A 24,538-nucleotide genomic window follows, 5' to 3' on the forward strand; every position below is an offset into this window, starting at 1 on the left:
GTATATACATCTCTCATCCTCATCTTGTGATTATGATCACACGTATATACATCTCTCATCCTCATCTTATGGTTATGATCACATGTATATACATCCTCTTATCCTCATCTTGGTCACATGCTCTAAGTTCCCTACCTCATGTAAAGTAATATAAGTTCAGGAAATCTTTTGGGAAAGACACTGATGTGCCTAAAAAAAAAAAATAGTTTTATCTCTACCATGCACTCTGTAGTTCAAATAGTTTTGACTTTTTCAATGGAAAAGGCTTTGTGATAATGTTAGTTATTAAAGAACACATTCTTGGGTGCATACCTTTAATCCCAGCACCCAGGAGGCAGAAGCAGGCAGATCCCTGTGAGTTCAAGGCCAGCTTGATCTACAAGAGCGAGTTCCAGGACAGCAAGACCTGTTACACAGAGATGCCCTGTCTTGAAAAAAATAAAAATAAAAAAATAAACAAAAAGACCCAAAACAAAACAAAAAACCCCAATCAAACAAAAGAAAACATTCTTTCTGAATATGAGAATTTTGTTGTCATATATTAAAGCATCATGTAGAAGAAAATGATAAAGAAATTTCTATCAAGAAATATCTAAGAAGCCAATATAGTTAGTTACCTGATCCTCTGCTCTCACAGTCAGAGTGTCCTGGCTGAGAAGTTGTGTTACTCGTTTGACATCAAGTTGTAGAAATTCATCAGTTTTATAGACCTCAGTAAAATGCTGATGAATAAAGTCATCTGCTGTTGCTTTCAGCTCGGGACAGTCCAGACACTCTGCAAGCACACTTATACCTAAGCACAGAGAGAATGGGAACAGAAGACACCAACTTTAGAAAACCACATACTTCCCCAGATCATGAGAAGAATATACAGGAAAATCTCAAATTTAAGGCTAGTCTGGACTAGAGCAATAGCCTGATTTTAAAAAAAATGTACTATGTGTTTTAGGGGGATGCTGGGGAGGAGATAAAGCAAGACTTGGGAAAAAATTTAAGTAGATCTCATTAATCTAGGTCTTGTTCCAAAAACTTGTCTACTTTTGTGGCAATATGAGGTTGTCTTATGCTTGACAATAATAAGACAGCATCAATTTTTACAAACTGCTTTCAGGCATTTTTAAATCACTTTCTTTTATAAATAAACTTAAAACTAAGTATCACATCTTAAAGATGAGATGATTTTTGTTAGGATTGCACTCAACTTTTGAATTGCTTTGGGGGAACAGCTGCAACATTGAGGAAGAGGTCCATGTAAGCACTAGGCACTGGGCTAGGAGACAGTTCATCACATAAAAGAACTTGCTACAAGCCTGATATCCCTGGGACCCACATGGAGGAAGGGAGTCAACTCCCATAGCTATCTCCTGATACTGGGTGCATTTATCTATAATACATCCATTTAAAAAAAGCAACTTAACATTTCAATTTATTTTGCTGTAAATTATTTATTAACATTCAGCTTTTATTAAACCCTTTCTTATACGTTACTGATATAAATATATATTTTACTCCCTGTATATGTAAAAAGTATATATTTTTCATATTTTCCAGAGACTGGAGAAACAGCTCAGCAGTTACAAGCAGCTGATCTTCCAGGGGTCCTGAGTTCAATCCCAGCAACCACATGGCAACTCATAACCATCTGTAATGGGATCTGATTCCCTTTTCCGGTATGCATGAAGACAGGTCACTCATTTACATAAAATAAATATTTAAAAAACAAGTTTTACATGTTTTCCATTCAGCTTTTCCCCAATTATTCTATTTTGTTTTGGAGGAAATTTCTCATGTTCTATATAAGGAGGCACAGTACTGTCCACAGGCCAAATGTAGTCAGTCCTCAAGCTGTCTGTGTGCCTCCTTGCTAAAGTTACTGTTATGTTTCATGTCTAAATGCTTAAAAGAGGAAGATGAGGGCAAAAAGAAGTAGTAGTCGTAGTAGTTGTGGTGGACGGAGGCAGGGAAGAAGAGGAGGAGAAGTGGGGAAAGACAAACGCTAAAAAAGTCTAAAATATTTACTATCATTCCTTTACAGGGAAAGTTTGGCAAGCCCTCTTAGATTATTTTGGTGTATGAATTTGCAAATAAATGTCTTTCAAAATAGTAACTGAGTCCCCCCGCCCCATGTTTCAACTTCATGTCGCTTATTAACATGTTATGGGCTGGGTTTTTGTTGTTTTATTTTTGTAGCCCTGGGTGCTTGGAACTTGCTACGCTGGCCTTGAACTCACACAGATCTGCCTGCTTCTGCCTTCCAAGTTCTGGGATTAAAGGCACTACTATGTCTGGCCAACACAGCTTTGGGGCTTTCATATTTGTAACATAACTCATCACTATCGACCAATCTGTCAGGGTAGCTGGTATCTTTCATCTCCTTTCTAAAAATGCACTGACTTGATGCCATGGCATTCTGAACATTTATGGCAAACAGCATGCTACTTCTATGTATATTTGCCTGCACCAGTGAGACAGCAAGATTTGGCCTGTGGTTTCTGGTTTTACTGATTTATGAATGAGATCTCAGTATGTTAGATTTGCCTTAAACTCACAATCCTTTTGCCTCCGCTTGAGTGCTAGAATATGAATGTGCCACCATAGGCCAAAACCTTTTCATTTTCTTAAATATTAAATAGACACTGAAAACACAGAAGTGCCTTTATTACCTACTGCTATGACTTTAAGTATGTTTAGATTTCAACTCGTTAGTAATCTGAGACTTCTAGACAATGAAAGAGAAGGATGGAATTTCTGTGTAAACTCTCTATTACTAATAAACTTTAAGAGAGTTTCCTTAAATTTCTTGTCATCACACACATTAGTTAATCTTCTTCAGCATTATCATTGTTTTAAAAAAATAATTTTGGCCGGGCGGTGGTGGCGCACGCCTTTAATCCCAGCACTCGGGAGGCAGAGGCAGGCGGATCTCTGTGAGTTCGAGACCAGCCTGGTCTACAAGAGCTAGTTCCAGGACAGGCTCCAAAAAAACCACAGAGAAACCCTGTCTAGAAAAAACCAAAAAAAAAAAAAAATAATAATAATTTTGTGTATGTATGTTTTGCCTGCATATATGTCTGTGCACTATGTGCATGCAATGTCCATGAAAATCAGAGGGTGTTAGACCTTTGGAACTAGAGAGTTACAGATAGTTGTGAGCCTTCATGTGGGTACTGGGAAATTGAATCTAGTTTTGTTTTTTTTCCCAAGAGCAACAAGTGCCCTTAACCATTGAGCCATCTCTCCAGCCACCATTATTATCTTGAATTGGAGAGGGGAAGAATTCTTTCTAAAAACGCACTCATTGCTGGATCTGAGATAGTTTTAGCACTGAACACAATGGCGCTAAGTGAAGCTAGAGTCACATGCACATTTGTACGTGCACACATACTTGTTCTTTGTGCAAAGTTGGCAGTATGGGACTATTTCTGGGACGTGTCTATCCTTTTTACTGATCTAAAATTTAAATAATAAAAATTAATCTCAACTTTCTGTGTGTATTAGCACTAACTCATAAAGACATCACACTTGGGACCTTTCCAGACATCTGAGGTTACTGTTTTGGGCTCTCTGCTTCTGAAGACAGTTTGGTCTTGCCTTTTGCTTTCCTAGTTACAGATCCAATTCTGATGCTGTTCTTTGAGCTTTCTTTCTTAATCAGACTTTGAAAGGTTTTCTTATCTCTTTGAGCAGAGTCCTTAAATCAAGAAAACTAAAAATAAATTTCTTTCTAAAAATATGCTTTGGTTACATTTCAAAGATTCTATTGTTGTGTTATTATCATTTTAAAAGCCTGAAATTTAGTTTTTAATACTTCTTTACAATTATTCAGTTAAGTCTCCAGGTGCTGAAAAAGGTGATGGAGGAGACTGGTACCCTCTGACGCTCATTTCTCGCCTCACTGCACTGCTGGGGGCAGGCCCTATGCTTCTTTCCTTCCAGAAGTTCTATGCTTTCGGTTGCTGGTGATCAGTATTTGTAAACACTCCAGGGGAATAAACTTGTACTCAGCCTCTGATCACAATACAAAACATTCTGTCTTATCTATCTAAACAGGTTTGTTACTCAAATCCTACTTTTTCTAAGCCCAACTTTTCATGTATGGGCAATTTTATAAGTTATGTATTGTGGCTTCTCAAATTCCCGTTCTGTTTAAAACAAGCAGTAATCTTATTTTTCTGGGCATGGTCACCCGCATCTATAAACCCAGCACTCAGGAGGCAGAAACAGATGAATTTCTGTAAGTCTGGAACCAGTTCTGATGTACAAATCAAGTTCCCAGGCCAGGCAAGGTACAGACCCTGTCTCACAAGACAAACAGCTCATTTTGCCACCACTAAAACAACTAACCAGGATATTCTTATTGATGAAGTTAGAAGTCTCATGATGCAATAATCTCAATAGTTGGAGACTAAATGACACAGAAGTCATTTTGTGGGACACTTCATACACAACCATAGTAGGATAGAAATAGTAGTTTGCTTGTTTTGGTAACCTATCATACTCATCTCTAAGAATTTTATGTTAATTTTTATTAACATTAATAAATAACATGTGGTAAATACATGTAACAAAATGTACCACCAGTCACATTTAATATACTCATGTCATCCTGGCATGATTATCATCTAGCTCCACCACTTTTATCACCTCAAACCTAAGCCCTTGATGTTTAAAGATATATCACCAGAATATATCTAAAGAACATCTTAGTTCATGGGTGAGACTTCATACTCAGTTTGAAATTGTCTTGAAAAGGCACAAATGACTTTTCCTTTGCAGTTTGTTGACTTGTTTTGCTTCTTTTATCTTCTCCTGGAACTCCTGCTTCATATTAGTGCCCTGTTTCTTCCTCTCATGGCTCTTTCATCTTTCAGTAATGGCTTCTTTTTATTTGTAGTATTGTATCATGAGATAAGTTTCCCAACTGATCTTTAGTTTGAATTTTAGGGGCATCTAACTTTACTGTTCAATTTGATTAAATGTCAAGACTGGAAAATCACCCATTCAAACATCCTGTTTTGTGCCGGGCGGTGGTGGCGCACGCCTTTAATCCCAGCACTCGGGAGGCAGAGGCAGGTGGATCTCTGTGAGTTCGAGACCAGCCTGGTCTACAAGAGCTAGTTCCAGGACAGGCTCCAAAACCACAGAGAAACCCTGTCTCGAAAAACCAAAAAAAAAAAAACAAACAAACAAACAAAAAAACCCCCAACATCCTGTTTTATTATTATTATTTTGGTTTTTCAAGACAGTTTTTCTCTGTATAGCCTTTACTCTCCTGAAACTACCTTTGTAGACCAGGGTGGCCTTGAACTCCAGAGATCTACCTACCTCTGTCTCCTGAGTGCTGGGGTTAAAGGTGCAAGCTGCCACCACCTGCCTATCTTTTCTATTTTTATTTTTTTTCTATTTCTTACATTAAATTTGTCCCCAGGAGTGTGATTTTTCTGTCTCTCAAACTAATAGGTTTCCTTGAACTTTGTATGATTTTGTTTTGTTATTTTGAGACCAGGTCTCACTATATAGCCCTGGTTAGCCTGAAGGAGCTATATAAACCAAGCTAGTCTTGAACCTCTCAGTATAGGGTTATAGGTGTACATCATTATGTCTGATTGAATTTTGCCCAATCAATCAGTTGCGATAGATTCCCTCTTAGCACTTGTGAAAGTTAGATTGGCAAGATAGTTTGAGCAACAGAGAAGCAAAAGGAAATCTTAGGCAGAAGTTTTTTAACTGGTTGTCAGCGGCAGCTGTGCTCAGATTCACACAGAAAACATCAGAAGCAGGTCCTCTCACCCTATCTTTACAAGTTACCGAGGGACTGTAAATGGCGCAGAGCCACTGTCCCCCTTTTTTGAGAGAAAGCCTCATTCTGTAGCCCAGCTGGCCTTGAAACAGGGGTAACCCTCCTACTTCAGCCATCATGCCTAGTTGAAGTTACTGTCTCTCTCCCAGGATTAGGCTCAGAAACAGGCTCCTTTCTAGGCTACTGGGGTACCCTTTCTTTCTCAGCTTTGTTACTCTCTCCCTCCCCCCAAAGAAATTAAAAACTAGATAAACAGAGCTGTAAATTATTCAGTGCTGTAAACTACAATACAGAAATGGACTCTCAGTCCAGAGAATGCCTAATACATAGGACAATAATAGGCACTGTTTATTCCCTAATATAGGGTCTTACCATGTTGACATATGGCTAACAAAGAAATTCCATTATGCTTACTCCACAGCTACTTGTCCTCCTTTCCATCAACTGCAGTTTCTTTTTTTTTAATATTTATTTTTATTTATTATGTATACAATATTCTGTCTGCATGTATGCCTGAAGGCCAGAAGAGGGCACCAGACCTCATTACAGATGGTTGAACTCAGAACCTTTAGAAGAGCAGGCAATGCTCTTAACCACTGAGCCATCTCTCCAGCCCATCAACTGCAGTTTCTTTTCTGGATACCAGACCAGTCTCATTTTTATCCCTTTTGCCTGACTTTTACTCCTTTCTGCAATTATCCTGTTTCCTTTTAGACAGCCTACCAAGTTTTTTTCCTCCCCAGGCTCACAGTATGTGTGCCAGAAGGAGTACAAAGTGCCCTGAGGGAAAAAGAATAGGAAAAATTGGGCCAGAAGAAGTCCAAAACATTTTCAGAAGCCCTTTGCCCAGCCTTCAGTTCCTGGCATCAGCATCCCTCCACTAGTGTTGACCAGGTTCCAGGCCCCTCTTCTCCTTGATTCTACTCTTTCTCTACGTTGTCCTGGACCTTTGGCCTTCCCTTTCCCTAAAGCCTATGGATTACAGTATGCGTAGAGAAATGTAATTACAAAGAGCTGAGTGCTTGTTTGCCACCAGGAAGGATCATCTCACAGTAAAATGCATACTATACTGAGAAATATCTGAGTTACTTTCTCTGTTTCTTTCAAGGACAAATTGCTTACCTGAGCAATAGCTTCAAATGAAGACCTACAGAAGCTCCTCAACTAGTACCTTAATTTATAATTTCTCTGTCCCCTAGTACAAAACATATTTGACAATGGAGAGACAGCATGGTGGACTAAGCAAGCATCAGAATACTCAAACTCCACTTTAGTCTACTCAGGGAGTGACCACATCACTTCAGGGAAGTTCATAAACCTGACCTCAAATTTTCTCAGCACATTATGAGCCCTATAAGAGAAATGTTCATGTTTTTTCCACATAAAACTACTATGAATAAATAGATGGTATTCTTGTTGTTGGTCTTTGATGAATGAAAGCCATTATAAAAGTCATGTTACTGCTGGGCATGGTGGTGCATGTCTTTAATCTCAATGCCCAGGAGGCAGAGGCAGGTGGATATATGTAAGTTCAAGGCCAGCCTGACCTGCAGAGCAGTTCCAGGACAGTCAGAGGTGTTACAGAATGAAACCCTGTTTTGAAAGACAAAACAAAAACAAAACAACAAACAAAGAGTCCTATTTCATTTTAGAAAATAGTGACACGGTATTTATTGAGCTAATTGCTACCCAGGCTAGTTTGTGCTTCTTTTTAAGTTCCTTTTAATTTTATTAGTAAAAATGTTTCAATGAACAGTATCTTTAAGCCTAAATGAAGATTCTTACCAATATGGTTTTTCTTTATTTAAATACACAATTAGGACTTTAAAAAAAGCCAGGAATTTGGTATTTCTTACCAAGACAATTTGAAGCATCAACTTGTTCCTTCAAAAAATCAACACACATTTTCTTCACAGGTTCAATCTGGTACTGATTTGCTGCATCTAACAAAGACTGGACATTGTTGCTATTCACAGAAATTCTGTAAATTAAACAGAACATTAATTTCACACTGTAGAATATGCTCTATGACGTATGATCCCTCCAACTCATCCATTACAGCTTTTTGTTCTAAGGAAACAGGAGCAAATTAATTTTGTCACAACAATGCTTTTCTGTGGCAGACACCAGTCTTACTCCCCCAAACAGGATGATTCCTAACTCACCTCGCAGTATAAGCAAATTCCACCAGTTGTTCAATAATATCAGGTTCGGCATCTTTGAGTTCTACTTCAAAGGACTTAGATTCAAGCATGTTAGCTGAAGGAAGAGAAGACACATAAATGACCACCAGCAGCACCCACAGGTCTAACTAGGAACTGACATATTCCAGGTTATATTAAATACAGAAGACATTAGGACAATATCTCTGGAGGGAAATACATGCAAATCAACTCTCCATGTTAGTGGCACCCCTTGAATTAATCTAAGAGATTCTTAAGTGCAAAGAGAAAGACATAAAATTAGATTTTGTTTTCTCCCAATCCTAAAAGAATTCAGTGTCCCTCTTCTCTTATTTCCTCCAAATCCTCAGAGGTAGGTAGGATAGCAAAGACAAAACTTGAGGCAGATATATTGTTTAACTTGATCACAGAACAAGAGATAGGTATCATGATGTACACCTGTGATCTCAGCACTTGGGAGGTAGAGGATCACTCAAAGCTTCAGATCCCCCCTCCCCCTACATGGCAAGCTCCTGTCTCAAAATCAATACAACAAGCCTCATAAAAGAATACTAAGTAGTATAATCAGGACTTGGTTCCAGGTCTCAGCTAAAAATAAAGGCTTCTTCCCACTACAGTGTGCTACATTTTCTTCCCCTCTTCCTTCTTCCCCTCCAGTCCTTTCTAGGCATAAACTTGCTAGATACAATGACAAGAGATGTATCTGTTACCATGATTTTCTACCTCAGGTGAAGAAAACAAACCCTGGACATTCAGTCAGAAACTACCTTTATACCATCAAAGACACTTACCATGAAAGAACACTTACCTTTTGATGGTCATCACATCTGACCATTTTCATTCTCTTTACTGTTCTATAGCCTTAAGTTCTAAAGAGCTTAAAAATTGGAATAAATATTTTTATTTAAACTCTACCTAATTCTCATAGAAAAAAAACCAAACCAGTAACAGGTTTTGTCTGAAAACACTCACTTGTGAACATTAAGTTAAAAAAGTGACTGGCTGCAGCGAGGACAACGCGGTGAGCAGGAATCTTCCTTTCCTGGACCATGAGGATCACGTCACACAACGTTCTCTGGTGAGAAGGAGAAAAACATATAAAAGCAGCTCCCTGGTTCTTGCTCAGCAATATTAAGTTTAACAAGGTAGGAACCGACCAAAAGCTGTAATGCCTCTATCTACTTTCTACTTAAATTCTTCTTTCCACACACATATTTAGCAAAGACTAAAAGAGTTGCTGTCAGACAATATCAAAATTTGGTACTATAATCCCAACAGTCAAGAGGAAAATAAATTAGTATATCTATCATTAAAAACAAGTCTCCCGAGCTATGTGTGATGGCCCACAGCTGTCAAGAGGCTGAAGATAACAACTTTGAGGCCAGTCTGCGCAGCACAAGGAAATTCTCTCACCTCAAAAGAAAGTTGTCTACCAATGATTCAGGGATGTCAAAACTTTTTTTCCTAGTATAAATTCTGAGGCTTTATTGTGAGCTTCCTGCAGGGAAGAAGGATTAAATGATATGATGGCATATACAAATAATAATTTTTAAACATTGTAGTCTATACTTGATTTTCCTAAATCATCAATGCTGGTAAAATCCAGAGTAGCTGTCAAGAGTTCTGATGAAAACAGAAAGGATTAGAAACACAGAGTGGATGAACTGATAGCCCCTGCACTAATCTTCCCTTAAACAGCTCCTCTCACAAGCACCCTGCTGACAGGAGATGGAGGGCAGCCATTTCTAAGCTCTAGGCTGCTAAAAGAAGGTATGCCTACAACAACTTAAATTGCTGGAAAGAAAAAAAGGAATACCGAAAAATATCAAGGGTTGTCATAGATGACTTTTTTTTTTACTTTGTTTTTAACTTATTTATTTATTTATTTATTTTTAATTTATTTATTTATTAAGGATTTCTGCCTCCTCCCTGCCACCGCCTCCCATTTCCCTCCCCCTCCCCCGATCAAGTCCCTCTCCCTCATCAGCTTGAAGAGCAATCAGGGTTCCCTGACCTGTGGGAAGTCCAAGGACCGCCCACCTCCATCCAGGTTTAGTAAGTTGAGCATCCAAACTGCCTAGGCTCCCCCAAAGCCAGTATGTGCAGTAGGATCAAAAACTCATTGCCCTTGTTCTTGAGTTCTCAGTAGTCCTCATTGTCCGCTATGTTCAGCAAGTCCAGTTTTATCCCAGGCTTTTTCAGACCCAGGCTAGCTTGTCTTGGTGAATTCCCGAAAGATCATCACCATTGTCTCAGTGTGTGGGTGTACCCCTCGCAGTCCTGAGTTCCTTGCTCGTGCTCCCTCTCCTTCTGCTCCTGATTTGGACCTTGAGATTTCTGTCCGGTGCTCCAATGTGGGTCTCTGTCTCCTTTCATCGCCTGATGAAGGTTAATATTCAGGAGGATGCCTATATGTTTGTCTTTGGATTCACCTTCTAATTTAGCTTCTCTAGGATCGCGAATTATAAGCTCACTGTCCTTTATTTATGGCTAGAAACCAAATATGAGTGAATACATCCCATGTTCCTCTTTTTGGGTCTGGCTTACCTCACTCAGGATAGTGTTTTCTATTTCCATCCATTTGTATGCAAACTTCAAGAATTCCTTGTTTTTTACTGCTGAGTAATACTCTAATATGTATATATTCCATACTTTCTTCATCCATTCTTCCATTGAAGGGCATCTAGGTTGTTTCCAGGTTCTGGCTATTACAAACAATGCTGCTATGAACATAGTTGAGCATATACTTTTGTTGTATGATAGGGCCTCTCTTGGGTATATTCCCAAGAGTGGTATTGCTGGGTCCAGGGGTAGGTTGATCCCAAATTTCCTGAGGAACCGCCACACTGCTTTCCAAAGTGGTTGCACGAGTTTGCATTCCCACCAGCAATGGATGAGGGTACCCCTTTCTCCACACCCTCTCCAGCAAAGGCTATCATTGGTGTTTTTCATTTTAGCCATTCTGACAGGTATCTTAAAGTTGTCTTGATTTGCATTTCCCTGATTGCTAAGGAAGTTGAGCATGACCTTAAGTGTCTTTTGGCCATTTGAAGTTCTTCCATTGAGAATTCTCTGTTCAGCTCAGTGCCCCATTTTATAATTGGGTTGATTAGCCTTTTACGGTCTAGTTTCTTGAGTTCTTTATATATTTTGGAGATCAGACCTTTGTCAGTTGCGGGGTTGGTGAAGATCTTCTCCCAGTCAGTGGGTTGCCTTTTTGGTCACAGACGACTTTTAAAGAAAAAAAAATTCTGAAGGGGCCATCAAATAATAAATTCACAATGAAGCTAAAAGTATTATATGCAGAGCTCACAGAAAATTTGGTGCCTACCATTGGCAACTGGTGTCCTAACCACTGGGAGTAAGGCAAGCAACACATTCTGAGTTTTTTGTTCTGTCTTAAGTTTTAAAATGTTTATGGTGTTTACTTGCAAGTATGTCTGTGCACCAAATGACACCTGAGGGGTTCCAGATGACAGTGTCAATTCCCTGGTATTGGGATGGTTTTAAGATGCCATGTGGGTACTGGGAAGTGAATCTGGGTCATCTGCTGAGCCAGCCATCTTTCCAGCCCAATATTGAGTGGTTTTTAAATCTTGTTACAAATCTATTAATAGTTCAGGAGCTTAGCAGATACAGTGTTTGTTAATTTTAAATATTTTTCTAAATGACAAATATTTTACTAATATAATATTGTTTTGGACAGCTTGAAATTTCCTATTGTGTATTTAGTTAGCTATTTTGTGTGTGCATACACACATGAGGCATGTGGGTCAATGCCTTTATACAGAGGCCAGAGAAGGCTAACAGGTGTTGTTCTTCCTCATCTTCCACCTAAGTTTTCTGAGACAGTCTCTCAGTGAACCTAAAACTTGCTGTTTTGTTAGGCTTGGCTGGATAACCAGCGAGTTCTCAGGACCTGATTCTCTCCACCCTCTGCTGGGGTTACAGACACATTTGGCCATGCCTGATTTTCTGTGTGGAATTTCCCAGCAAGGGTTCTTACCCATTATGCCATTCCCCTAGTACTACTTTATTTTGTGAATAAAAATCCAAGTAAGATGCTAATGCTTAGGAAAAGAGAAATGAGCCCCCCAAAGTAGACTAAAAGATAAAAAACTTCAATTTTACAGTCTATTTCAAGATTTGGTAATAAGTTTTGTGGACCAGTGCTTAGAATCATATGCAGATTGATAGCCCCTAAAGCTATGGATGGTTCATGTCTGATCATACGTGGAGAAGGTACAGAACAGGCACAGTCCTTAGGTGATTTGCCGTATACCATACCAAAACACACAAAGTAACAAAACCAAACCAGAGTCACATTTAGTTACACCACCAAAAAAATGAGCTAGTTACACTGACTGGAAGCAAGGTGGGGAGCAGGATGGAAGGCAGGAATTAAAGAGGAAGACAGAACATCAAGCAAATCCGTGTATCAGATAACAGAGCTCTCTCTCACAAAGGATGGATCTTTGTCAAGTGATAGGAATTTCCAAAAAATGGGGATAACCCAAAATATAGAAAAACATGTCCATGAAAAAGGAATTTTAAGTTGAATGAACATTGACTGCTGGTAGTTTTTGAGTGTGCAGCTTGGTACGACCACTATAACCCGTAGGGTGAAGAGGGAGGAGTCATTTGTCTCCCAGTGGCACATTTATTTAACTGTACCGCAATGAACTGATATTTCTAAAGGGGATGGGTAATATGAGCTCATATCTGATACCATTAATTAATGAAGAAGTATATCCACAAACAAGACAGAGAGAGACCCAAGTCTGGAGAATGACAGTTCTAAGTGAGCTAAAGAGAGAGAAATCTAAAATAAAAACAAACCAAAACACTCAACAAAGAAAAAAAAACCAAAAACAACAAACAAAAAACCAAAACCCACTAATGGTGTGAGAGGTCCTTCTATCTATGTGTTGCTTGTATTGGTTAATGATTAAGAAACTGCCTTGGCCTGATAGGGCAAAACTTAGGTAGGAGGGAGGACTGGACTGAATGATGGGAGAAAGAAGGGTGGGGTGGGAGACACCATGGAGCCGCCACCACCGGGATAGATGTGCCGAAACTTTGCTGAAAAGCCACTGCCATGTGGCAATACACAGATGAATGGAGATGGGTTAAATTAATATGTAAGAGTTAGCCAATAAGAAGTTAGAGCATGGGGCTGGAGAGATGGCTCAGTGGTTAAGAGCACAGCCTGCTCTTTTAAAGGTCCTGAGTTCAATTCCCAGCAATGATCTGTAATGAGGTCTGGTGTCCTCTTCTGGTCTACAAGCATACAGACAGAACACTGTATACATAATAAATAAATCTAAAAAAAAAAGTTAGAACTAATGGGGCCAAGTAGTGTTTTAATTAATACAGTTTTCTGTGTGATTATTTCTGGGCTAAGCTAGCCGGGAGGCCGGGATGAACAAGCGGTTCCTTGCAACACACTAACATTTGACAATACATACTGACTGGTTAAATAAAGGGGGAAAAACCCACCTTTAATTTCTTCTGGTCATTGCCTCCCATATTAGTTATATTTCTGCATTTATTATTCTTAGCCTTAAAATTTTTAGTCTTTCATAAGCAGCACGTTTCCATGTGGCTGCTACGGTTTGAATCCTCCCCTCAAATCTCATGTTGCATTTTAATGGCTATTCTAACTGGTATTAAGAGGGTACCTTTGACAACAGGGAAAATGGCAGTGGTGGTTCCACAGCAGGCCTGGAATGGGGAGCTGTTGTGCAGTGAACAGCTGTCCAAGAAAGATATTATTTGCAGGATTACAATTCAGACTCATTTCGTTCATGGCATAAACTATTAGGAAACACTGAAAATGTTACTAAGATGGTTAAGAGGACCACTTGGGTACAGTTTATAGCCATCTTTTTAAAGTAAGCATTCCAAGGGTCCTGAAATAGAAGCAGTGTCAGTGCAAATGAAAGCTGTGGAGCCTAATGAAGACAAACTCAGGAAATTAAATCTGAAGAGGCCCTGGATAAGGATCTATCAATATATACAGTATCTACTATAAAATAGAGATAAAATCAACTTTCCCAAAAGGGCAGTGCTGCTCACTGGCTAGTTTACAGGAGCACTACAGGATGAGGCTGGGCTTGCTATTAACATTCAAACAATTTCAAAGAAGAGGAAAATGCTAAGCCTTTAAATTTCCAAGATGGAAAAAGAGAGGCTATCAGAGGAAGGCAGGAAGCACTTCTGACTATGGGGAGAGGAGAAAAGCTCAGCTGGAAACTAAACAGGATGGAATCATGGGGAGAAAGAAAGAGCAGCTGGATACCAAAATCCACCAAACCTTGTTTTTTAAGATGCAATTAGATACTGAGAAGTGCTTCAGAGCTAATGACAACAGCAACATAACAGATCCTGTTAGTGTTATAAGCTGTGGTGGCTGGATGAGGGCGCTCACCTTAGCTTACATACTTGAAGGTTTGTTTCCCAGTTGGTGGAGTGTTTAGGAAGGATTTCGAGGTCTGTCCTTGTTGGAGAAGGTGTATCACTGGGAGTGAGCTTTGAGGTTTCAAAAGACCACACCAGGCTCAGGCTCCCTTTTCTCTGTTCCTTGCCCGTGAAGAGGATTGTAAGCTCTCAGCTACTGTTCTAGTGCCATGTCTGCCTGTCACCATATTCCCTGACATGGATTAACCCTCTGAAACTGCAAGCAAGTCCCCAATTAAATGCTGCCTTGGTTATGATGTCTCTTCATAGCCATAGAGATAGGGAAGACTAAAAATGAAGGAGTTAAAACTTGTTTACTTAATCTGAGAAATATAATCCCTTATAAGTCTCTTGAAATTTCAAATGTTTTATTAGACTGTAGAATACTAAGGTTTTTTTAAAAAATTTTTCTTTCTACCTCGTATTGTAAACTAAAAGGTGTAAAAAAAAAGTATTACTTGGGGGCTGGAGATGGTTCAGTGATAAAAGAATTCTTGCTGCACTTCCATAGAACCCAAGTTCGGTTCCTAGTAATTAACTTTAGGACGCTCACAACCTCTTGTAACTCTTGTAAGCAAATAAACTTCCTCTTATTTATAAATTACTAGATTTGTAGTAGTGTTTTACCACAGCAGAAAGCGGACTAAAATAGTCTTAGCTTAAATTCTTAGCTTAAATTCCCACTAACACAATTTCTATAAGGCTTATTCTTTCATAGTTATTCTAACATGTCATCTGATCTATGCTATCTTTAGCTATGATATGGGTTATGCTTGTCAAAATAAACTGCTGCCTTAGTTACTGTTCTATTGCTGTAAAGAGATACCATGACCAAGGCAACTAAAAGAAGAAAGCACTTATTGGGAGCTTGCTTACAGCTTCAGAGGATTAGTCTTTTAGTTCTTTATGAACATGACAGCAGAGAGGCATGGGGTTGAGAGCTTATATCCTGATCCTCAGATCTCATGCAGATGCTGGATGGGCATTGGTTTGCCTATAATTCCAGCCATGGAAGGTGGAGACAGAGCCAACACAACAAACTGGCTAGAGAATCTAGCAATAGTCACATACTCAGGTTTTAACGAGAAACCCTTCCTCAAGGAGTAGGTAGAAAAGGTATTGATGGAGGATGACGTCTGACATCAATCTTGGGCCTCCACACACACTTATCAAAATACATATGTGCACACACAAAATGCAAGAAAGACACTACAGATAGTGAGTAAGAGGAACATGTCTGCTGCTCCTTTGTTATAAAGCCTGGAAAATCCAAACATTCGGGAAAGATAAAGCTTTAGGGATAACTGCTAAAGGCGACCCTTACCTTGATAGAACCATAGGCCTTAAAGGCATCTGTTACATTCTCTAATACAGATGAAGTAAAAAGAGGGAAGACTTCCTCAAAAGACAAAGAGTTACAGATGGAGGAATTCCATCTCATAAGAGGTTAGGCTCATAAGAGACACCCAAGATGCAGAGTAGTCAGGAGGAGCAGAGCTGTACGAGATGCAAGGCCAAGGCGACAACCTGCTCTGCACGACTGCTGGCTGCAAATGAGGGTAACTGCTCTCAAGAGGAGGGAAGCTCCATCACTAGAGAGAACCTGGACATTAGTCAGGGATACAAAGTTCAAAAAATCCACTAAGCCTCCAATATACAGGATAAATAACAGTTAAAGAAAGGAAAGCCAGGGAACCTGGGGGCTGATTCTAACTATCTGGCAAATTTCTAACATTCTGCACAAGAAAAAAGAATGTATCTATGTACTCATAAGTGGCTTTTAGACATAAAGCAAAGAAAAACCAGCATACAATTCACAATCCCAGAGACCCTAGACACCAAAGGGAGCCCCCTAAGAGAGACATACATGGATCTAATCTACATGGGAAGTAAATTGGGAGTGTGGGGATCATGGGAGACAGTGGAAAGGGAGGAGGAAGGATGGGAGGGGAACGAAGAAAAATATATAGCTCAACAAAAACAATTTTTTTAAAAAAAGGAAAAAAATAACTGTAGCATGATTAATAAAAACCCAGAAACAGCCGGGCGGTGGTGGCGCACGCCTTTAATCCCAGCACTCGGGAGGCAGAGGCAGGTGGATCTCTGTGAGTTTGAGACCAGCCTGGTCTACAAGAGCTAGTTCCAGGACAGGCTCCAAAACCACAGAGAAACCCTGTCTCGAAAAACCAAAAAAAAAAAAAAAACCCAGAAACAGAAATTAGGGTTCAACCTGTTGGTCTGAAAAGCAAAACAGCCAGTTACTGGCTCTTTCCTCTACCTCAGTCTGAAATGGCAATCCTGCCTCCAGAAATCTCAGAATGAGACTTTCTGAGAGCTGTCTCCTCCTGTCTTTTCTTTTATTACTCATCAACCAAACTTTATTTGGCTTATTAAAAACTTCATATGAAATAAAGGCCAGCCACTGAAAACAGTGCTATATTAACATCCACAATGCCCATTACCAAGATTTAAATGCGAAGAGTCCCTGTAAGGTGCCACTACTACTTTGCTTTAACAATACCTGAACGTGTATTCCATCACCAAACAGCAATGAGTTCTGGTATTAGCATCCGTGACAGTGGAGGTCCTCGGGTGTCTCCGCTCAACATGGGGTCGGCTTCACATGGCTGTGGCCCACGTGCTACCCCTCACCATGCTCCTGACGACCCGTGGCCTGCACCGCAACGGCCTCGAGCCGTCCGCATCTTTGTGGCTCACAACGCTCACAAATGAGGGCCCAACAGCAAAAGAGCCTCCTCCTGTCTTATATTCCTCTCTAGGGCTGGGATTAAAGGTGTGCACCATTGTTGCCTGGTTTCTATGACAAACTAGTGTGGCTAACGGGGTTAAAGGTGCATGTCACCACTGCCCGGTCTGTAAGGCTGGTCAGTGTTGTCTGTTTTACTCTCTGATCTTCAGGCAAGCTTTATTAAAATACAAATATCACTACAAATAACTGACATTACCAACATTATTGTGGCGATAAATATGGTCCATCACAAACACTAGAAAGAATATTTAAAAAAATTATATGCTAGAGAAGCAGCAGTGTACATGGACAAAAATCTTTTCTTTATGAGGTAAATGGTTTCCCTGTTGGCCTCTTGAGGGATAATTCTTCCCAGATGGGTTTAGTCTGACACTCTGAAGACCAGAGATGGGAGAGTATAGGAGTGTGTGTGTGCAGCCTGTTAAAAACCAAAGCTGAAAGTTTCTTTTCTCATCTTTTCTTTGAAAATTATTTGTTCTGAGATGTGGTGGGGTGCACTTTTAACCCCAGCAGGAGAGGCAGGCAGATCTCTGAGTTGGAGGCCTCATTTTACTTATTCTTCATACTGGTGGGGGGAGGAGGAGGGAAGAAGGAAACGGGGGGGGGGGCAGATGGGGGGAACACCACCGCCACCACCAAACAAGACAAAATGCAAACAAAGCCAATGACAACAAAACCATCAAACCCTAGAAGAGTTACTTTTAGCTGGTGCTGACCCTGGCCATCAAGGAAGAAACTGTTGTTCTATCCCATGAGCTGAGACAACTCGAACTCAAGTGGTGACACTCCTGAGTATCTTCTGTTGTGGGAAGAGAGTCCTTTATGGACCTTTTGATCCTCCACATATTCTGTGACTGACCAGGAAGCAAGGTGCTCCTAATTTCTTGATGTATGCCACCATTTTTCAGAATTGTGTTGGCTGAGCGACAGAATCGTGTAAGAGGGCCTTGATACAATCTAGGGCCTCAAAGAGTAAGAGGCATTTAGGAGAAGAACAGAAACAAGAGAGAGAAAGAAGGTAAAGTGTATCCCATGTACTACAGCAAGTTAGGGTTTCTATTGCTGTGAAGAAACACCATGACCAAAAAGCAAGTTGGGGGAGGAAAGGGTTTATTTGGCTTAATATATCCATATCACTGTTCATCATGGAAGGAAGTTGGGGCAGAACTTAAGCAGGGCAGGAACTTGGAGGCAGGAGCTGATGCAGAGGCCATGGAGGGGTGCTGCTTGCTGGCTTGCTCAGCCTGTTTTTCTTCCCATCTGGTCCAAGGATGGAACAATCCACAATGGACTGAACCCACCTCCATTGATCATTAAGAAAATGCCCTCCAGGCCCAGCTACAACCTGATCTTATAGAGGCATTTTCTTAATTGAGGTCTCCCCCTTCAGATGACTTCTGCTGTGTAAAAGTTGACAAAAAGTTAAGCACATCCTGAAGTACAAAAGCTAAAAGAATAGGGATGGAAAACTGGAAAAGGAGGTTGAGATCAGACAAGAACAGGGCTTTGAAGGCCAGTTAAAGGTAAATACTCACTAGTAGTTTATAAGGGTGCAGAGAACCTTCAGAAACACTACTAAACACCTTCCTTCACCCTTCAGCTTCACTTTCTTCCTCTTCCATTTTAGTCTCTTTTTCAGAGAAAAACAAGACTGAGTAACACCCCAAATTTTCTGATTCCAAACAGACCTATCTGCCAGTCCTTTACTCCTTCTCACTTACTAGGAAGAAGGGCTGCCAGAACTTTGAGACTGACCATGCTTACTTTGTTATCAGGAATTACCAATTCCCCATCTGTCTCTCATACAGTCACCTCTTATTTCTATTATTTTTGTGGTTTTCTTGCCTTTGGTTTGGTTTCTATTTCATCTCAGAGGGTTTCCCTGTAGTTATGCAGTTCAGGCCATCAGTTAATTATGAGCATCCTGCATTTTGGGATTACAGGCATGAGTCACCTTATCCAGTTTGCAATTCCTTTTTAAACACATTGATTTTCCTCCCATTTAAACAAAGCCAAGCAACCTTCACTTGACTCTTGTGCTTTCTTCAGAGCCAAATTTCTCAAGACCAGCTGTTTTAATTTTCTCATATCTTACATACTACAGCTTACACTAATCTGATTCCCATCTGTCCCTCTAACAAAATATTGAGTCAATAAGCTTATGTAGCTATATCTAATCTGCTTCTGACTTTTCATTGGCTTTAAGATGAGGTCCTCCTTTTGAAACAATTTAATCCTTGATTTTTCAAAATTCTTATATTTCTCCTCTCTTCTGGACACTCCTTTTTTGCATTCTTCATGGCTCATTCCCTACCTTTATCCTAGATTCTTAAGTTGCCATAGCATCAATGAAGAAGTTATCTTCTGTAGACACAGAACTGATTAAATTCACACTTCTAGGGGTAAGAGAGATGGCTCAGAGTTTAAGAGCACTGGCTGCTCTTCCAGAGGACCCGAGTTCAATTCCCAGCACCCACAGGATGGCTGACAAGTATCTACAATGAGATCTGGTGCCCTCTTAAGTTACGCAGTCACACATGCAGGTAGAACCCTGTATACATAACAAATAAATTCACATTTCTAAGCTACAACCACCCAGACCCATCAGCTGATCATCTGATTGACAACCCAAAAGAAATATATCTGAAGATGCAAATTATAATCCTTGCTCCAATATTTTGATTTTTATCTAGTTACACATTCCAGAATGTTAAAAGTCAGACTTTGTATTAAACCCCCTAAGTTCCAATCTACTACTAAAGTAACAAAACAACTAACATTTACTTAGATGTCTGGTCCTATTTTAAGTTATCTTATTTTGGTTATCATAACCACACATGGAAGTCATCACACTGAGGTCGGCTCACAATTCAGTCTGACAGCAAACACTGAGATCTATTTTAATTCACATCATTTATTTTTACTCACATAAAGAAAAAGATTTGTAGGCTGGGTGTCGTGGCACACACCTTTAATTCCAGCATTCGGAGAAAGAGGCAGGTGGATCTCTGAGTTCTGGTCTATAGAGAGACTTCCAATAAAACTGTAATAAACAATCAAACCAAGAAAAAACTTTTTCAAAAGAAAAACAGGTTTTAAATAAGGGCAAATTCTAACTTGATGAAGCAGCACACAAGCAAGCCCCTGGCTACTCCATCAGTTTCATCCCAATGCCTGGCATGCACCATTTTCAAGTAAAGTAGGTCTCCAGTGTAAGCACGTTGTCTCTGGTGAGAGGCCTTCTCCTCTGCCTGGGTAACACTCTTATGCTAGTTCTTCATTACCAGTTGCTTAGAGAAACTTTCCTGAGAGTCAATATACTACTGTCTTCTCCTTAATACCCACCACTATTGCAATTTTACGTTTATCTGTGTAGCTCTTAACTAATGAATATCTCTTTCCTAGCTGGACTGTAAACTGTACAGGAAAAGGGCCCGCAAGGCTTTGTTTACTATTGTAATCCTAACAGTATTTCTGGTACATAATAGGCTCTCAGTAAATACCCATTTGGATAAATGAGTTAGGAAGTCAAACCGCACCAGGACAACATATGAATTGTGTACTCATATGAGCAGAACTTACTCAACTTTGGGGTTCAATAGTAAAAAAGAGTTATTTCGAGAGGAATGTTAAAGTTGAGAATGGTAATTCTTGCTGGTTGATTAAAAAATCAAGAAGTTAAAACATGTTTAAATACTGACAGCAAGAAGCCAACAGAATAAAAGAAGTTAAAGATGTTGAACAAAGATGGACTAAGAATTTAACTTTTCAGAAGTCAGTATCAAAGAAGCCAAAGCCTCAAAAATAGACGACATTATGGCTTAGACATGAAATTTACCTCCAAAAGGTCCATGTATGGAAAGCCTGGTTGTAAATGGCACCATTATTTTAGGAGATTAGCTGAAAATTTTAGAAATAAGGCCAAGGTAGAAGTAGGCCACTGGAGGCAAGTCCTCTTTTTGGGGTAGGGGTGGGGAATAATCTTGTCCTTGGTCCCTTCCTGTCTGTGTCCTGTCTGTGCCACCTGTGTCACATGCAGGACCAGCCAATCATGGACTCAACACTCTCAAGCCCAGATCCCAAGTAAAATCTTTCCTTCCTTAAGTTGCTTTGTTCAGGTATTTTTATCCCAGCTATGAAAACAACAAAGCAGCAACACAGGAAACTAAAACAAGGAATGGGTAACTGTTGTAGCTAACCTGAATGTATGGTCCAGGGACCTTTGGAACTACTACATGGAAAATCTGGAAGAGACTGGAGAAGCTCTAGAATATAATAATGCTTAACTCTCATAGAAGCTCAAAGGACAGGATGCCAACAGAAACGCAGAGGCTAAGGATAGGAACAAGGATTCTGTGTTAGCACATGGCAAAGATGTTGTCTGTATTTTGTTCATGATCTGAATCCTCCTAGAAACCTGAATTTAATCTAGCAGAGGAAGTTTCAGGGTAGCTCAGCATTCAGAATGTGGAACAGGGAGGCAGGTTACTTTATCCAGGTTACAGTAAAAATGAAGCAGAAATTTGCAAGTTGGTCAGAAAAGTCTGTATAAAGTTGGGGTCAAGAAGGCATAGTTTTTGCAAAGCTGGAGCTATTAAGAAGCAAGTAAGGACTTTGCATCAGGACAAAAGGAAAGATGCCTTGACTCCAGCCATTTCAGATTCAAAGGCTTCAATTCATTCGAAAGACTTTCTCTTAAGAAAAGAGTATCTCCAACACACCTTCCCACAGGCTGCCTGAAAGTTGTTTTCCCCAAGATTCATTTCACTGCTTAGTCATCCAGGTATTCCAAAATCATGGCAGCAATAGTGTATGGGTGCCTGGTTACTACTCCAGCTGGTGGCAGAACCTAGTGCTGTAACCTAGTGCTGTTACGATGCTCGTTTTACAGGCAAGATGTGATACATCTGTGGAACCCATGAGGATAAAACCTATGAGGCTAAAGATGCAATGATTCAGGTTCAGTTGATAAATCTGGTAGGCCCTCTCTCCTTGTTCCCCATGCTGCTTTTACCAGGACTCAGTCCCTGCCTGAGCATCACTTGAGGGTTTCTACTATTTATTAAATCCCCATAGATCCTCCCTTCATCCACTGTGTACCTTTTCCCTGGACTCAGTCTCAGTAGCAGCCCTACCCAGGGTGCTGGCATTAAGTCCCCCTGATTCTGCCCACCCCCCACCCATGCCTCCTGCAACAGTACGTTCCCCAAACAACTATTCACAGGACAGTTTGGTTCCTCCCTGCCAAGCATTCACACAACCACCTTGACTCCAGTGTCATCTCAGCAGTCAGAGTCAGAATCACCACAGCCTCCCCAGTTAAAAATCAACACCAAGTATCTTAGCGCACTGAGCAGCTTTGTACTTCTACCTAATCTGAAACCAGTAAAAATGGAACAGAAACAAACTCCTTCTCAATACAACTGGATAAAAACGCCTATCAAACATACAATCAACAACCTTACTGCAGATGCCCAGGTCCCAATACAAAAACCAAGAGCATGTGTGCCCCACCTCCAAGTCCATCCATCCTACAGTAATAGTCCTCCAAAGAGAACAACCCAAAAGAATCTCAAGACAGGGTTGAAAACGATCAATATAAACATGGTCCAAGAGTTTAGTGAGGAGAACAAAACACCTGAATGAACCCGAATGAAGAGGTCAGAAATAAACTCTTTTGGCCTGAAACACAAACAACTGATTGAAATAATGAAGACAATTTGGGATATAAAAGGTGAATTCAACAAAGAATTTGAAACACTGAAGAAAATCCAAGTTGAAATGAAGATGAGGGAAAAAACTCAACAGCCCTGTCAGAAAACTCAGTGGAAAGCCTTGCCAACACTTACTCACTTAGATGACAAACCATCTAGATGTGAGAACAAGGTGGGCAAATAGAACTCTCATAGAAGCTCAAAGGGCAGGATGCCAACAGAAATGCAGAGGCTAAGGATGGGAACAAGGAAATGATTAAGTTAAAAAACAAAAACCACCCAAACACTAAAACAACAAACCCCCCAAGAATGAATTGTGAAGGAGCTTTGGGACATCATGAAAGATCAAATCTATGAATCATAAGCACAGACAAATTAAAATAATTCCAGATTGCAGGTACAAATCAGATCTTCAATAGAAATATGGGGGGGGGGGAACCAACAAAAAAACAAAACGCCCTAAAACTAAAGGAGATGCATTTAGATACAAGAAGCATGCAGAACACAGAGAGAACCAGAAAAACTTCCTACATCATATTATAGTTAGAACACTAAATATACAGAACAAAGGACTGCTGCAAGCTGCAAGAGAAATAAATCTCAAGTCATGGACATGGGCAAGCCCATTAGAACAACAGATGACTTCTCAATGGAGACTTGAGAAGCCATGAGGAATTTGGAATAATATCCTAAAAGAGCATCAATGCCAAGCCACACTAATTTACTCAGCAAAACTGTCACAGTTCAAGGAGAAAGAAAAACTTTCCATGATATAAATAGGCCAAAGAAATTCATGTCTGAACCAGCACTACAGAAAATACTGGAAGAAATACTTAGCACTGGAAAGAATAAGCATAACCACGAGGCTTCTGGAGGAAAACAACTGACAGTGATAATTCAGATACGAAGTAGGACTAAGAGCACAAATGTGGCTTGGGCAGTTTGTGGGGCCACTGCTGTGAAACCAGTATTTATCGCTAGTGCACGAACTAGCTTTTTGGAGCCCATTGCCTATGAAAGGATACTTTGCTCAGTCTAGATACAGAGAGGAGGGCCTTGGTCCTGTCTCAAGTGATATGACAGACTCTGTTGACTCCCCATGGGAGTCACCTTCTCTGAGGAATGGATGAGAAGTGGGGTGGGGGGAAATTAGGGGGAGTGGGAGTGGAGGCAGAGTGAACCAGAATTGGTATGTAAAATTAAAAAGATTGTTTAAAAAAATAATGTAAAACAGGGTGGTGGTGGTGCACATGCCTTTAATCCCAGCACTCAGGAGGCAGAAGCAGGTGGATCTCTATGAATTTGAGGCTAGCCTGGTCTACAAGAGCTAGTTCCAGGACAGGCTTCAAAGCTACAGAGAAACCCTGTCTCAACCCCTCCCCCCAAATTTTAAAAATTAAAAAATAAAATAAAAAGTAATAAAAAGATATCAATCAACATACATTTCTCTACAATAGCTTCAAACATGAATGGTGTCAATTCACCAACTAAAAGACAAGCTATCTGAATGGATTAAGAAATAAGATCCAGCCGGGTGGTGGTGGCGCACGCCTTTAATCCCAGCACTTGGGAGGCAGAGGCAGGCGGATCTCTGTGAGTTCGAGGCCAGCCT

General features: G+C 40.2%; 1 protein-coding gene across 1 annotated transcript in view; it reads right to left on the bottom strand.

Annotated features, from left to right (window-relative positions):
• The window catches only part of Klhl7 (kelch like family member 7), a 54,022-nt gene that overhangs the window by 25,122 nt on the left and 4,362 nt on the right, over positions 1-24,538 (bottom strand). Inside the window, exons 2-5 of the mRNA XM_005360852.2 lie at positions 8,956-9,058; positions 7,966-8,059; positions 7,657-7,781; positions 618-793 (exon numbers count right to left, since the gene is read on the bottom strand). Coding sequence (XP_005360909.1) covers positions 618-793; positions 7,657-7,781; positions 7,966-8,059; positions 8,956-9,058 — 498 coding nt within the window. The remainder of the gene's footprint in view (positions 1-617; positions 794-7,656; positions 7,782-7,965; positions 8,060-8,955; positions 9,059-24,538) is intronic.

This window comes from Microtus ochrogaster, linkage group LG3, assembly GCF_000317375.1.
Source record: "Microtus ochrogaster isolate Prairie Vole_2 linkage group LG3, MicOch1.0, whole genome shotgun sequence".
Lineage (NCBI taxonomy): Eukaryota > Metazoa > Chordata > Mammalia > Rodentia > Cricetidae > Microtus > Microtus ochrogaster.